The 14953-nt window shown below is 46.6% G+C and overlaps 1 protein-coding gene across 1 annotated transcript in view; it reads left to right on the plus strand.

Moving 5' to 3' along the window:
- Positions 1-13357, plus strand: part of DTD1 (D-aminoacyl-tRNA deacylase 1) — a 98365-nt gene extending 85008 nt beyond the window's left edge. Inside the window, 2 exon segments of the mRNA XM_024753725.1 lie at positions 4328-4495; positions 12785-13357. Of these exon segments, the coding sequence (XP_024609493.1) occupies positions 4328-4480 (153 nt within the window). The 3' untranslated portion in view covers positions 4481-4495; positions 12785-13357.
- Positions 13358-14953: the final 1596 nt, after the last annotated feature.

The following is a 14953-nucleotide window of genomic DNA, read 5'->3' on the forward strand; positions in this document are numbered from 1 at the left end:
CTGCCCTAAAGTCTTATAGTTACTTCACTCATTTTGCTTCTACCTGGTCCCTCAGGGCATTATTACATTTGCAGGCCCCGTGATAGAGCGTTGTTCAACTAGTTTATTTGTACACGAGGCAATCAGAGCATGGTCATCTTAATTAAAAAGAAAGTTCTTTATTTTCTCAGTGGATTTAGGCGTGAGTCAGGGAGGTTTGGGTCTAGATATTCCAGCCCGCCCTCACTGGCCCCCCTCTTCAGAGATCCACCGTGAGAGGCATGGGCTGGCCTTGGGACAGTTACCTGGCCCCTGGCCGTGTCTTGTGCCTGGAGTTGCCTTTGGAAGGTTTGGGTTTCTCTTTAAGGCGCTAGAGCCTGTATGGTTTGGACACTGTCTCCTTTGCAATATGGACACTCTCAGATGATTAAAAAGCAAACAAACAAAGAAACAAAAGTCCTCCATTTTGGTGTCTAGGTCCTGTGTTCACTGGCCTGTGTGGTTTTTATTCTCCTTGACGTAAGTGTGCTCGTTAACCTGAAAGCCGTGGACATGCTACAGGAGTCCGTGTGCAGCACCAATTTCTTTTCTTCTTTTTCTTTCTTTCTCATTTGTTTCCTCAAAAAAAAAAAAAAAATCCAATTGCTTTCTTGCCTTAAGATGTAAATTCCACATTTTGGCTGCATTGGATTCCAAGTTTTCTGAGAAAAGGCTCAAATTTATTAGGTTAGTTCACAATGTTCCCTCAGAGAACTTTTACTTTGAGGCGTGGAGCCATATGTGGTTGGGTTGTTTTAAGATAAATAATGAAAGACAATCAGCATTACATCGTTTACAGAAACTCGGGCTGTGCCTGTCCCTTCGGTAATTGTCACTCGTGATTCAGTGATTCACAAGCTTGGTCCAGGGTGGTAGGGATGGAGCTGGGGTGTAAGGTCGCGCTGATGTTTCTGCAGTTTGGCTCAACGTTGATGGCGCCTCTGGGCCAGTGCAGAGTCAGACGGTGCCGTGGGGCCCTGAGCAGCCTCTGGGAAGCCTGCTTCCATTGGGAATTATTCCCCATCACCCTGCCAGGATCTGGCTTCTCCGCAGCATTAAAGAGTAGAAAGCGAATAACAGGTTGGATCACAAACAAGCCTTTGCATGAGATGGAATCTCAGCAGTGCGGGAGCCTTGGTTTGGTTGTGTCACTGGCAATAGTCAACATTTTTTTATATTTACCTCTGAAGAGGGGAAACAAAACTGAGAGGGCCTCTTCTGGAAATAAAAATCATGCTTTCTCTGTGTCCAACTTGGAACATGTTCACGGTTACATATGTGCATTCGTAGATGTATCCATCCACCTACAGATATGTACACATATAACACACACGTGTAAACACACATACAGACACTGATGTGAATGTAGACTGCTGACAGCAGAAGGCGATTATCACAGTTCACTGCCGAACACCGATTCCCAGATGTTTGGATTTCATGAACTAGGGACATGAAATATAAAAAAGGAAGGGGGCCAGCACGAATTGCCAACTTCATGGTTTCTAAGGTCATTAAGAAATTGTTTTGGTGGTAGACGCTAACTAGACTTATGGTGGTGGTCATTTTGCAGTATGTACAGCTATGGAATTGTTATGTTGTACACCTGTGACTAATATAATGTTATATGTCAATTATATCACTATAAAAAATTTTTTTAGTTGTAAAATACACATAACATAAAATGTACCATCCCACCCATTTTTAATTGTACAGCTCAGTACAGTTAAGTACATTCATGTTGTGCATCCAAGATCATTTTGCAAGAAAAAGAGCAAGACAGAAGGGCACCCATTTACCATCCTCATCATTTCTTAGAAGCAAGAGCATTTAACACCAAAAGGGAAACAAACAAGAAAGGAAGGCTGGCATCTTGATGAAGGAAATTCCTCCCACATCTGCGGTAGAATGGCACAGAGAAAAATAATCGTTCATGGAAAAATAATAGCACAGAGGGAAATATATAGCAAAGAGCTCTGTGTAGCCATTACTCAGATTTTTAAAACGCTGACCTTTTGGTTTAGCAGTGTATACAAGTGTCGAATCATTACATTGTACACCTGAAACTAATATAATGTTTTCTGTCAATTTTATCTCAATTAAAAAGTGCTGGGGCTTCCCTGGTGGCACAGTGGTTGAGAGTCCGCCTGCCGATGCAGGGGACATGGGTTCGTGCCCCGGTCTGGGGAGATCCCACATGCCGCGGAGCAAAAAAAAAAAAAAAAAGTGCTAGCCTGTTGTCATGTTTGCTCAAGATCATCCTATTCACCGTGCCTGTACCTGAGCTGTTTTTTACCAGGCCATGGCCAGAGGAGCTCAGCTTTGCCCCTAAGTGCACAGTTTAGCAGTGATACTTTTTCACAGCAAGACTTTGTTGACGAAGGAAGCTGTGTGTTGGTTTACATCCTGGCACGAGTCTTACCGTCAGTGGTCCGAGGGCCAGTAGCAAGCAGTCCACATCTGACAGCGGTCAGCAGCTCTGTTCTAGAGCTGGTTTTGTTGTTATAGGAGTGAAAGCTGACAGTTACAGTTGGAGCCCATGTATATTCATCCCACTATGATCCTGTTCTCTTCTCTTTCTCCCCAAAGTTAACTGGACTTGCTTGTATGCTCCCCCCAGTCCATCCTCCATCTGCCCGTTAGTGGCACGTAGTGCTTTGTGAAGATGGGATCCTACTGTTCTGGCCTCTGAAGCTTACATCGGTTTGTCTAACGTGGGTTTAGAGACATATCTGTTTTGTTTTGTGTTGTTTTGTTTTTTGCGGTACGCGGGCCTCTCGCTCTTGCGGCCTCTCCCATTTGCGGAGCACAGGCTCAGCAGCCACGGCTCACGGGCCCAGCCGCTGCGCGGCACGTGGGATCCTCCTGGACCGGGGCACGAACCCGTGCCCCCTGCATCGGCAGGCGGAGTCTCAACCACTGCGCCACCAGGGAAGCCCTAGAGACGTATCTGTTTTGATACGTGTCCATCTGCTCTAGATATCGCTCTGTGGGACTGTGCCACATTCTGGTTACCTGTCCTCCTACAGTGGACTCTCAGGCTGTTTCTAGGTTCTTGCTAAATACAAGCAATACCACGGTGCACATTCATAGGAGCTTTTCCTGTAACACGAGAGGGAATTTATCCAGGTGAGCTTTCTGGGAAGGGAGTCCTGGGTCAAAGGGGAAGTGAAGCCTTCATTCACAAAATGGAATTAGCTTGTTACCCAAGCCAGTTGTTTACTACAGCTGTTCAGGCACCTGGGGTTGGGAGGTGGGGGAGATAATATCATAAGTCCACCATTAATAAACTCGGTTTTCTGGACCAAATTGAGAACTGCTGATTGTTGATCTACCTAAGGTTTAATTCAGAGTCTGAGAATAATAAAGCGATGATCTGGCAGGTTGGTTACAGTAACTTTCCTTTGCATCTTCATGGGGCAGAGACCAGCGGGGAGCACCTGGCCCTTCCCTGTTCCCCCCTTTCCACGTGAATGGGAAAATGTTTGCAGACTTGACCTGGGAGGCCCATGAACCTGGGTGTTGCCGTGTCTCAAGCTTTGTCACAGATGGTTTTTATGGTCCGAGAAAATCCCATGGCCATGGCTTGGCCCGTCTCCTTGGATGAGTTTCTTGGCAGGTCTTTCTGGGGTGGCCGAACCGTTGTGCAGAGTGTCAGCGGATCTGTCTTTCCACTGTCCGGTCTGTGGTCTCTGAACAAGCTGGGGAGACACCCAGGGCAGAAGTGGCCCAGGGTGGCCTGTGGGACATGTGCCCTGTGGCAGCATCCCCGTGTAGCCACCACACAGCCCGCCGGGAGCACCCAGGGTTTGGGCTGTGGACGAGTCAGGCTTCAGTCTCAGGACAAACCGAGGGCCCAGATGATGTCTCATGTGTCTGATGTACTTTATCACAGCCTTCTCTCACCTTCAGCAAATGGTGGAGAAAACAGTGAGTGGGAAGACAAAGTGGTGAGAAAAAAGCTATAGAGACATCAAAGAAAAAAATAACAGACTAAAAGCCTTTTCATTTACAGTCTCTGCTCAGCCTGTCAAAGAAGGCTGTTAGTGGCCCCTCCCCCAAACCCCAAGACAGGCAGAGTGGTGGGGAAATCTGATGGACGTCATACGTCTGATGTGTCTGTATTAAGGATGCTGGTGTCTGACAGACAGACACTTGGTGTGGGATCTGGCACGTCGGAGCCACTGCGATGCCCCATGTTATCAGACAGAAAGCGTTTTTAGTGGTTGCTGCCTGTGAAGTAATTGGTGCTTTGGACGTACAGGCACGAGTTTACATTTGTAAAATAATTCTCTTTCTCTTTCATAACCAGCTGTCGAAGCTTGAAAAGCAACAGCAGAGGAAAGAAAAAACCAGAGCCAAAGGGCCTTCTGAATCAAGCAAGGAAAGAAGCGCTCCTCGCAAGGAAGACCGCAGCGCCAGCAGCGGGGCCGAGGGGGACGTGTCCTCGGAGCGGGAGCCGTAGGGGGCCGGGGCGCAGGTAGGGCTCCCCCCGGAGCTGCATCGGCGCCTCACGTCGGGGGCACCAGTCAGGGGTAGAGGACAGGGTGGCTTTGGAGGCAGAGCTTGTTTTATGGCGGTTCCTTGTGGCTTCCTGAGATCTGCTGCCTCCAGGGCAGAGAGAAGAGTTGAGACGTGCGCGCGTCAGGCAACGACTGCAGCTCCTGGCGCTTCTAGTGTTGCAGATGGGAGCTCCTGCCTCTGCGCTCTCCTCTCAGCAGCTGCGGGAGGCCTCCCCTCACAGCCTGCGGCCTTCACGTCCCCCGCGCAGCGCTGCCTGTTCACTTTCCCGAGAGGGGAGTGCCTCACGGTTCCCTGTAGCTTGGGTCCACCTCCCTGCCTGGAGGTCACAGGCCTCTGGAGCTTGTCCCAGCCGCCAGATGGCCCTCGGCTCAAGTTCATTCCCCGTGAACACATCACATGGCGGCGTTCACAGGAGCAGGGAGCAGCGAGGAGACAGTCCCGCCAGAGTACCGGGCAGTGCACCAGTGCCAGGACCGCGGGCCAGGTGGACAGGGACGTGGCCGTGGCTCCAGGGAAGGGACATGGGGCTCTTTTGGGGAGCTTGTCTGAAGGCAGGGGTGGAGGAAGGGCCCGGGCCATACAGGGTCCGGTTTTGGAGAAATGTGGGGTTTGTCCTGGGATCATGGCGAACCTTTTGAAAGCTGTCAAGTGCACAAGTGATACAGTCAGATCCCGAGTTTCGAAAGGTGACCCCAGCAGCCGTGGGGAGCAGGCTGGAGGCGACAGGCCAGTGACAGGCCAGTTGCAGAAACCAAAGGAGCCAGGCCGGGCGTGCAGTCTGGAGCCTTCGGGTTGTGGACTGTGGTTCAAATCAAGTCAGCCTTGGGTTCACCCTGGAGATGCCACATGGCGAGAGGGAACACTTGTGAGATGGCTTGTGCCTTCTGAAGGGGCTGGGGACCAGGAGTCTCCTGCGGAGTGTCCCCAGGATGTCCGCTGCCGGGGCTGGGAAGATTTGCCGAGCCCATGGCGGACCGGCCGGCAGGCGTTAGTAGAGCAGACGGGTGGGGTGGAGATCTTGGAAGGGAGGGGTTGCTGAATTATAGTTATGGGGGGCCATGTGGGATTGTCAGTCCTGTAAGGCCCTGTTGACTTTCCCCAGTCACCATGTTCTGTCCAAGTGTAACTCCAGGGAGGTGAAAACCATGCTCGCGGGTCTGGGCTCACGTGTGTCACACACTCAGGTGAGCAAGAAGCCGGAGTCACAGGGGAGCCTTTCACACTCGGCCTCATTTGTCTCCCCACCTTGTTCACAAGCCCCACCTTGTTCTGGATCTTGATGCTGTGGCCTCAAGCCGTTGGTTTTTATTTGTGAACTGAAACAGTTGTTATAAGTTAGGGAGAATCTTCTGAATGTGGAATTTGGTGTATAAATAATGTTAAATATTCATGAACACACAGTAACCTTTTTTTTTTTTTTTGCGGTACGTGGGCCTCCCACTGCTACAGCCTCCCCCGCCGCGGAGCACAGGCTCCGGACGCGCAGGCTCAGCGGCCATGGCCCACGCTGCCCAGCCGCTCTGCGGCATGTGGGATCCCCCCAAACGGGGGCACTGACCCATGTCCCCTGCACCGGCAGGCAGACTCCCAACCACTGCGCCACCAGGGAAGCCCCACACAGTAACCTTTTATGTGGTATTTATGTTACATAAAACTTCCCCTCCAAGATGATGAGGATTTTCTCATCATTGACATGGTCAGTTTTGTTGTCAGAAATACCAGCAGTGCTTCTGATTTACGGTCCCTCCAGAAATCCGAAATCTGGGGGTGAAACGTGCCACATAAAGACAGTGCACAGGGCTGCTCTTTAGGTTAGTTTTCTAATTGTGCTAATTAATAAAGTGGGTCCAGCAGTGATTCAGAACCTCGTCAGGTGCTTATTTGCATCCTACCAATTTCTCTGTGACAGTGAGTAAGTTATGTAATTTCTGCTTCTTTGGTTTTTCTTCTGTGAACTTAGTGAGTGAAGCTCATCCCTTCAGCGACGTGGGGAGATGCAGGCGGGTACGAGCCACCATGCCCAGCAGAGCACCCGGGTTTTAGCCACGCTCCCAGATTTGCAGACCTTAAAGGGGTTAGGCTAAGCGACAGCTGGTATTCCATGGATATATTGGGGGGTTTGCTGCCCGTGGACTTTTGTTGCCCCTTCTTCTGGACTTTGTCATCCCAGTCGACCCCCAAAACCACCACCCAGTATTCAGATGTCTGTAAGAGCTCAGTTACATGGTGACAGACAGAAGGTAACCTTGGCATTGGCCCTGTTCCACTGAAAAACAGCAGCCCCCCCGCCCCCAGTGAGGGGAGCTGCAGTTTTCATTTGCTGCAGGTTTCATTTACTTTTCTTTAAAAACGGAAAGAGCCCTGGGGAGCCTCACAGGCCCGAAGGGGAGCAGCTTTGAGTTTCCAGGCATGAGGGAGAAAAAAAGAGGCCAGAGAAAATGGAATGAGAACCTGCATGATCTTGGGTGTATGTTTCTTTGAAAATGAGCTCAAACCTACTTGGTTTGGAGGACCTCCCCAGGGTGCCGCCATCTCTCTGTCACATTGCAGACATTTCTTATTTTACCAAATGGAGGTGAAACTGCTAAAATTAACTTCTCTTTTGTCCTCTGTCTCATTCCTTCGGGCTCTCCTCTTGCTGGGAGGATTCACGGTTTCCTGTGAGGCTGCAGCTCAGTTTCCCCCCCTTTGTGTCCCACAGCTAAAGGAACGAGGGCTACTTCTCATGAAGAGTGTGGTTTCTGCCTGTGATCACAGGCTGCAGTATCCACTCGTTTGAGTATTGACTTAACTGCCGTCATGAGTGTGTGCACGAGAGGGGCACACTTCGGGCCAGCAACCCGTGTTTCTGTCCTCAGATGTCAGCCCTCGAAACCAAGCAAGGAAAAGGTTTTGGAAGCTGCCGTCTGTTTGCTTTTCCAACTTGACCTTTGTCTGTATAGTGAGACGTGTCCTGGCCAAGTATGTTTCTTCCTGATGAGCTAGAGCAGGTGTGTGTGTGTGTGTGTGTGTGTGTGTGTGCGCGCTCTGTAAAAGGCTATTCCATCACTTTTCACTGTTTTTTTCCCTGTAGAAGGTGGGATCTTTTATTCCCAGAGCTTCACTTTGCTTCCCTGTGTCAACATTCATACCACTTTCCAAGTCCCTGTGCATTTCATGGTATAAAGATACACTATGCCTCTGAGGTAGTGTTTTTATTTTTTTTAACTTTAAACAACCTTTTCTCAGTGGCTGCCCTAGAGTTTGCAGTATACATTTTTTTTCTTCTTTCATAGGCATAAGCTAATACTAAAATCCCCAAAACACTTATGGTGTTACTTCATGATATTGAAGGAACATACAATAAGATTTTCAAAGAACACATTGACAAAATATTATTTAATCCAAATTCACTGTTATATGGGCCTATGCTGGTTTTTTTTCTTTTTTTTTTTTTTGCTGTACGCGGGCCTCTCACTGTTGTGGCCTCTCCCGTTGCGGAGCACAGGCTCCGGACGCGCAGGCTCAGCGGCCATGGCTCACAGGCCCAGCCGCTCCACGGCATGTGGGATCTTCCCGGACCGGGGCACGAACCCGTGTCCCCTTCATCGGCAGGCGGACTCTCAACCACTACACCACCAGGGAAGCCCGGGCCTAAGCTTTTTAAAATCCATGATGTTTATATTTACTAAGATCTGGAATATTTGAAAAATAATGTGAGGATAATGGGAAATTTTTACAGAATTCTAGGATGCCCAGTAATGCCTGGATAGCATATGCAATTAGTGGAAAACAATAATCTATCTTATGTGACATATCAATCAAAGAGAAATGATACCTTCCATTGTGAGGTTAATGAGTTATTCACGATTATGTCATTTATAGGATATAACAGAGTTTGTGGTATACATTTTTAACAAATCTGAGCCCACCTGCAAACAGCCTGGCCTCCTTACCTGTGCAGGTGCCTCATGGCAGCATCTCCCAGTCCCTCCCTTAGGTTCCTCGTGACCTGTGTCACTCACGCCACTTTCATGTGTTCCACAACCCAGTGCATTGTTACTGTTATCATTTCATAAGTAGTTTTTTAGATGAACTAAGAATAAGGAAAACAGATCTTATTTTACCTTAATTTCATCTCTGATGCTGTCCCTTTCGTTATGTCAGTCCAAGTTTCAGAGCTGTATTGTGTTCCTTCTGCCTGAAGAACTTCTTTGAGCATTTCTTGCAGATCAAAGAGAGTCTTTGTTTCTCCTTCACTTTTGAGGGATAGTTTTGCTGGTATAGAATTCTGGTTTGGTGGTTTCTTTGGTTGAACACTTTAAATATTTTATTCCACTCTCCCCTTGCTGGCATAGTTTCTTCTGAGATGTCCTCTGTAATCCGCAGCCATGTGCCCCCTCCTCCTACTCCGCCTTCAGCTTCTTTCAAGATTTTCTCTTTGCTTTTTTGCAGTTTGCATAGGATTTGCCTAGGTGTGGTTGCTGGTTGGTGTTCTCTGCTTCATGGATCTGTGATTCAGTGTCTCCTGTCATTAAGTTTGGGCCATTCTTGGCCATTGTTACTTCTCTGTTCTCTCTGCCTTCTCCTTCTGGTGTGTGTATGTTACCCCTTTTGCAACTGCCCCACAGTTCTTGGATGGTCTATTCCTTTTTCCGTTCCTTCCTCTCTTTGCAGTTCGGTTTGGGAAGTTTATAGTGACCTGTCTTCAGGCCCACTGATTCCTCCCTTGGCTAATGAGCCTGTCGAAAGCACTCTGCATTTCCTTTTGATTCTTTCTGGAGCTTCCATGTCTCCACTTACATAACCCATCTGTTCTCGCACGTTGTCTACTTTTCCCAGTAGAGCCCTTAACATATTAATCATAGTTATTCTTCCTTGTCTGATAATTCCAGCGTCTGCGTTAAACATCTAAGTCTCATTCTGATGATTGCTTTGGGTTTTCTGAGCTTCTGGAATCTATAAATGTATGTCTTTCAATACATTGGGGGAATTTTAAGCAGTATTTCTTCCGACGTTATTTTTTGCCCTGTTTTCCCTCGTCTTACTGGGAGGAGATTACTGTTCCCAAACCGAAAGTGTTGTTCTGGCCTTTGTTATACAGGATGTTGTTTGCCGGCTCGCTGGTACGGAGCAGGCATATTATGTCGCTCTACTGGCAGGGAGGTTGGATTTACTTCATGCCCAGGCTTGCTCCTCAGTTGCCTTATTTATGAGAAATAAACTGGCAAGAATCTGGCCATAATAATTGATTCTGTTTATTGCTCAAGTGCAGGGCTAAGCTCGGTGCTAACCTAGAGTGTGCTAATAAAGTAGGCACTACCTGTGTGTGGATATTTAAATGTACATTAATTAAATAAAGTTTAATTTCCTTAGTCACAGTAGCCACATTTCAAGTGCCCAGTAGCCACGTATGGCTGGTGGCTGCTGTGTGGCACCGAGCTGGTACAGGACAGTCAGTCACTGCAGAGAGTTTGCTTGGGCCGCACCAGCCTAGAGGGATCCAAGTAAAGTTTGAGACTGTCATCTGAACCACTGTAAGTTCGGTAAGATGGACATGGTTAAATATATACAAATATACGTTACAAATTCTACATGGGGTAGAATTTAATCCAAAAAACAAAAACTAACTGCTGTCAGAGTTTGTTCCTTCCACAATCAGGCGACATCAGTTGGTTTTTTGGTTTTTTGCTTTTTCCTGCTTGCTTTATTAGTTCACACCAAGCTTTCCTTTTGCAGTTAAAAATGGCATCACTGTCCCCATGTTCTCACCGCCAAGTTAGGACCCGCATGCAGCACTCACGTGCCAGAGGAGTGTCTGCTCTGACAGTTTGGTGGAGGCTTCACTGGGGTTCCTAACTTGCTACAAGGGCTGTGTGAGTCCTTCATTGATAACATCGAATTCCCAGCAACTCATGTTTTTCCATGGAACAGCCTGCCTTTTCTGTGTAAACGAGCTCATATTAGATTCCCAGCTGTGACTGGAAGTAAATAAATAAATAAAACGTGGGTTGGGTTCTTTTGACTGTGGTTTGGAGAGCCAGTCTGTGGTGTGTGCGTATCCTGACTAGCACTCACGTCTTCTGGTTGCTCGAATGGCCTGAAGCCAGAAACAGATCAGCTGGGAGTCAGCATCTTTGAGAGACTCTGTGTTTAAACAAGCTGTTGAGGGATCCCTTGCTCCTGATCCTGGTCTATTCCCTGCTGCCTCCAACAGTTGAATGCAGTGAAAGAACCACTCCAGCAGCTTCTTTCATAAGGCCATGAAATGGTGGTGCCAGGCTATTAGACACTTCTTAATGCATTTATAACATTTTCTCTAAGCAGGTGATTCTATGTCTCTCTAATTTTACAAAGTTAGAGACATACTGTCTGCATAAAGGTACCTGCTTTTGTCATAGAACATACTATCATGGACATCTTCTCGATCGTTCATTCTTTTGTAGTAAACCTTACCATCTCCATCTGCACGGCAAACATTTGAAGCATAAGTTTACTACCGCAGTTCATGAAAACATGTAGAGTATTTAACTGGTGCAAATGTAAAAGAATAATATATTCAAGCAGGATCCCAAAGCTCATTTTAAGTTCAAAAGCAAAGGTTTTAATCTGTGCCAAGAAGATAGAGTTCCCCAAAGGTGGAATGTGGGAACTCATTTCAGGATTGCGGTTACTAGTATTGCAGGTGAGGAAAGAGGTATTAAAAGGCCCCAGATTCTTAAGTTTGGGTTAACATCTTGATTAAAATATAGGAGCAAGTGGGTTGCTTTTCTTGACTTTAAAACGGGAGTATTAAGGTCTCCAGGAATTAGGTTGTGTATTCCCCTTGTGGTTTTTTAGGTATCTCCTAGGAAGTAGTGTTGTACTTTGGCAGCCAGGGTTCAGAGCACGAGGGTAGGCCTGGGGGAAATTTTGATCCCTTGTGTGGGTCCAGATAGACCTGAAGAACATGGACAAGCTGCAGTTCCAACCAGCCTTTCCCGTGTGGGCCTGTGAGCCTCGGTGTCAAGCTGGGCTCAAGAATGGAAGGCTGGTCATTCCATGGAGGCGTCTGCCCATAACGTGACCCTTTCTTGAGAATGTGACCTGTGTTGAGCACATCTGGAAGCATGTTCACAGATGTGGCATCACTGCGTGCAAATGACTGTAATCTTTTGAGTTTACTGGAGTTCATCCAGTTAGAGTTTAGGTCTGAGGGAATAGAAACTGCTGTGTGAAGTTTGGGATTTAGTTAAACTTGGATGACAAACGCCTGCCACACAAATCTTGGCACAGCCAGCTGGATTTTGTTGTGGGTTCAGAATTGCAAAAGGAAATGCAGGACGCTTGGACATTTTATACCGAAGAACCTGCCCTCCTTTGAGCAGTATTAAAGATATTCCAAGAGCAAGCATTTAGTTTGTACACTGTCCCTATGCTTTCTTTAGGCTCTCCACCCCTCTGCCTCCCTCATTGTTAAAAGGATGTGGAAATGAGACTTTTGTTTTTTTTTTCAAGGGATTTGTCCATCTTATCCATGTCTAATTTGTGGGCATAAAGTTGTGATATACCCTTTTTATTCTAATGTATGTAAAAATCTGTATTGACGTTGTCTCTTTGATCCCTAATATTCCTAACTTGTTTTTTCTCTTTTTTCTTGGTAAGTCTGACAAGAAGTGTATCAATTTTATTGACCTTTTCATTTATTTTCTCTCTTGTTTTTCTGTTTGAAACTTCATTCCTTCCTGCTCTTGTTATTCCCCTCCTCCTGCTTGTTTTGGGTTTACTTTGCTTTTATTCTTTTAATTCCTTAAGGTGGAAACTCAGATTATTGACTTAAAAGCTTTCTTATTTTCTAATGTACGCACTTAGAGCTATGAATTTTCCTCTAAGCACTGCTATAGGCGAATGTCACAAATTTTGATTGTTGTATTTCAATTTTCATTCACCTTAAAATATTTTCTAATTTGCCATGTGACTTCTTTTTGATGCAAAGTCCATTTAGAAGTGTGTTGTTTAATTCCCAGATATTTGGTTGGTGGCTTTTTGAGCTCTAAGGGTGAAGTTCTAATAAATTGGCATCTCTTTGGTGAGAAGGTATTTGGATTTATACGTGAAAACACAGCAGATTTTTCACAGTAAAGTGAAACACTCATTCTCTTGTCGTTATAAGAACTGAAAGGATATCTCCAGCTATTTTGTTATGCTTGGTCATGTATTTTAATGTGAATTGAAGGCAAATTTTGGGACTCTTCTGAGTAATGTGTCTTATCTTTGTTCTTTTCAGTACATTATCACTGGGCAGAACTGGATCCTGAAAAATTCATGAAAGATGCTAGGCACCTACTACTTTAAGGATTTGGAACTGAATCCTAAAAAGGAAGATGGAAATAAGAAACTGGGAACCTGAATAGCCCTGCAAAAACAAAAACAAAACAAAATGAACCCACCAAAGTAGCGTTACTGTTTTCTGTTGCTGCTGTGATTTAGTAGAGGAGGGGGTGCTGCCAGTGTGGGGAAGGCGCCCCATGCACAGGGCAGGCAAAGAATACACCCAAGCGTCCCCCTCAGAATGGCTGTGTTGGTCCCTCTGATGTCTCAGCTTGCTCTCGGAACAGGCTGGCCCAACATCACTTGTCATCGAGTACCCCTTTCACACTGTGGTGTATTTCCGCGTGTCCATGGTGGGTCCCAAACGCACTCCTGCTGTCTGTGTTTTTCCCATCACTGGCTGAGCCAGGGCTCCTGTTAGGGTGTAAAGAGAATAGTCATCAGTGATAATGTATTATGTGAGACCTTTGCATCTTGTAAATTTTATCTGTTTTTTCTAAACAGAAATAAACTCCAAAGCTCAACAGACTACTTTATTCTTAAACAAATCCTGCTAATCCTGCTATGTTTCTTTTTAAGGATTTTGTCTGTAGAGATACAGTGTGTCTGACCCTTCTCTGTATGTATGTACTTCTTTTCAAATAATTCTTATGCAAGAGGCCTTCCCTGAGTGGTGCACACAGGCCCCTGGTTCTGTGGTGAGAGCCTGTCTGTGGTGATGTATAGCTGATGCTCTTTTCCTTGGACACAAGACAGCAGGAACGGGGAGTGTACGTGGAAAGGGAATCCTGTTTCAGAAAGGCCAGATGACTGATACCACGTGCGTGCGGCTCAACGTCTGATTTATCTACCTTTGGGACGTGGGGGAGAGGCTTCACCATGTCGGACCACACAGCTGCCCTTTTTCCAGGAGCTGCGTGGTTGTCCGTGTATCCAAGTCCCCACAGTAACATGAAGAAAGAACCACATTCTAGCAAAGAGTTTTCTCAGTTAGTTTTGATCTAGTGGTACAACGATAGTGATCATTTTTAGACTTTATGGGATGTCAATAGTAATATATCTATTGCCATACATAATATAACATATCTATAATATACTAACGCTTATATAGTTATCCTCTCTTGAAGTACTTCTTGTCTAACTATAGAAGAGACGTCCTTATTTGGCATTTTGGTAATGCTGAAACTTTTTTTAAAGCCTACAGCACCGGCTATTCCCAGGCAGTCTCCCATATAAGTACTAACCAGGCCCGACCCTGCTTAGCTTCTGAGACCAGACAAGGTGGGGTGTGTTCAGGGTGGCAATGCTGACACTTGATCTGTGACATTGTAATAACGTCTGATTCCCTCTATTCTGACCCAGTTGTCTGCTTCAGATAAGAACATAGCTAAAAAATATGAGGGGAAAAAAGCTTTAATCACATCTCCAGTGTACATTCAAGTACTTGGAACATAGAGCTGGAAAGGGGTTTGCCAAATTGCCTTATTCTGACCCGATGCAGATGGTCCAGTAGAATCCTCGATGGCGTAAACCTCTCCGTGTGAAATCACGCCGTCCCGGATGCAGAGCCTGGCCAGCTCCCCCAGCTCACAGGCACTCAGGTCCGGGGAGCTCTCCCATTTCCGTGGTCTATGTTGGCTTTTACAGAGTGAATTCAGATTCACGCTAAAGTTACTTGAATCTCCAGTGTTGTAAACTCAGCTGTAGGGTGGTGGACTTGCTGAACAGATTTGTCAGACGTTTTCCTGCCACAGCGTTTGATCGCCAGCGGCTCATGCGCAGTGAGCAGATGCAGCCTGTCGTGGGGTGATGGGCGAGAGGACCGCACAGAGAGAAGAGCCCGCGTGCTCAACATGTGGACGGTGGTGAAACACAACCCTCGTCGCTCACACCCCGGCTCACGAATCCCACTTCAGGGGGACTCAGACACGTCGGAGTGTGAGTAGCAGCGTGTGGTCAACTTGCTGAAAGGTCCGAAAAAGGTAAAGGGAGACAAGGGGAAAAAACCAGAACTCTGAAGGTCTGAAGGACGTGGAGGAGACGCTGGGTTAGAAACAAAGCTGGGAGCAATGGGTGTAGGTGTCATTAACACAGATGCTGTCTTGATAAATGAAACAACACAATT

The sequence above is a fragment of the Neophocaena asiaeorientalis genome, unplaced genomic scaffold (genome assembly GCF_003031525.2).
Source record: "Neophocaena asiaeorientalis asiaeorientalis breed wild unplaced genomic scaffold, Neophocaena_asiaeorientalis_V1.1 scaffold302, whole genome shotgun sequence".
Lineage (NCBI taxonomy): Eukaryota > Metazoa > Chordata > Mammalia > Artiodactyla > Phocoenidae > Neophocaena > Neophocaena asiaeorientalis.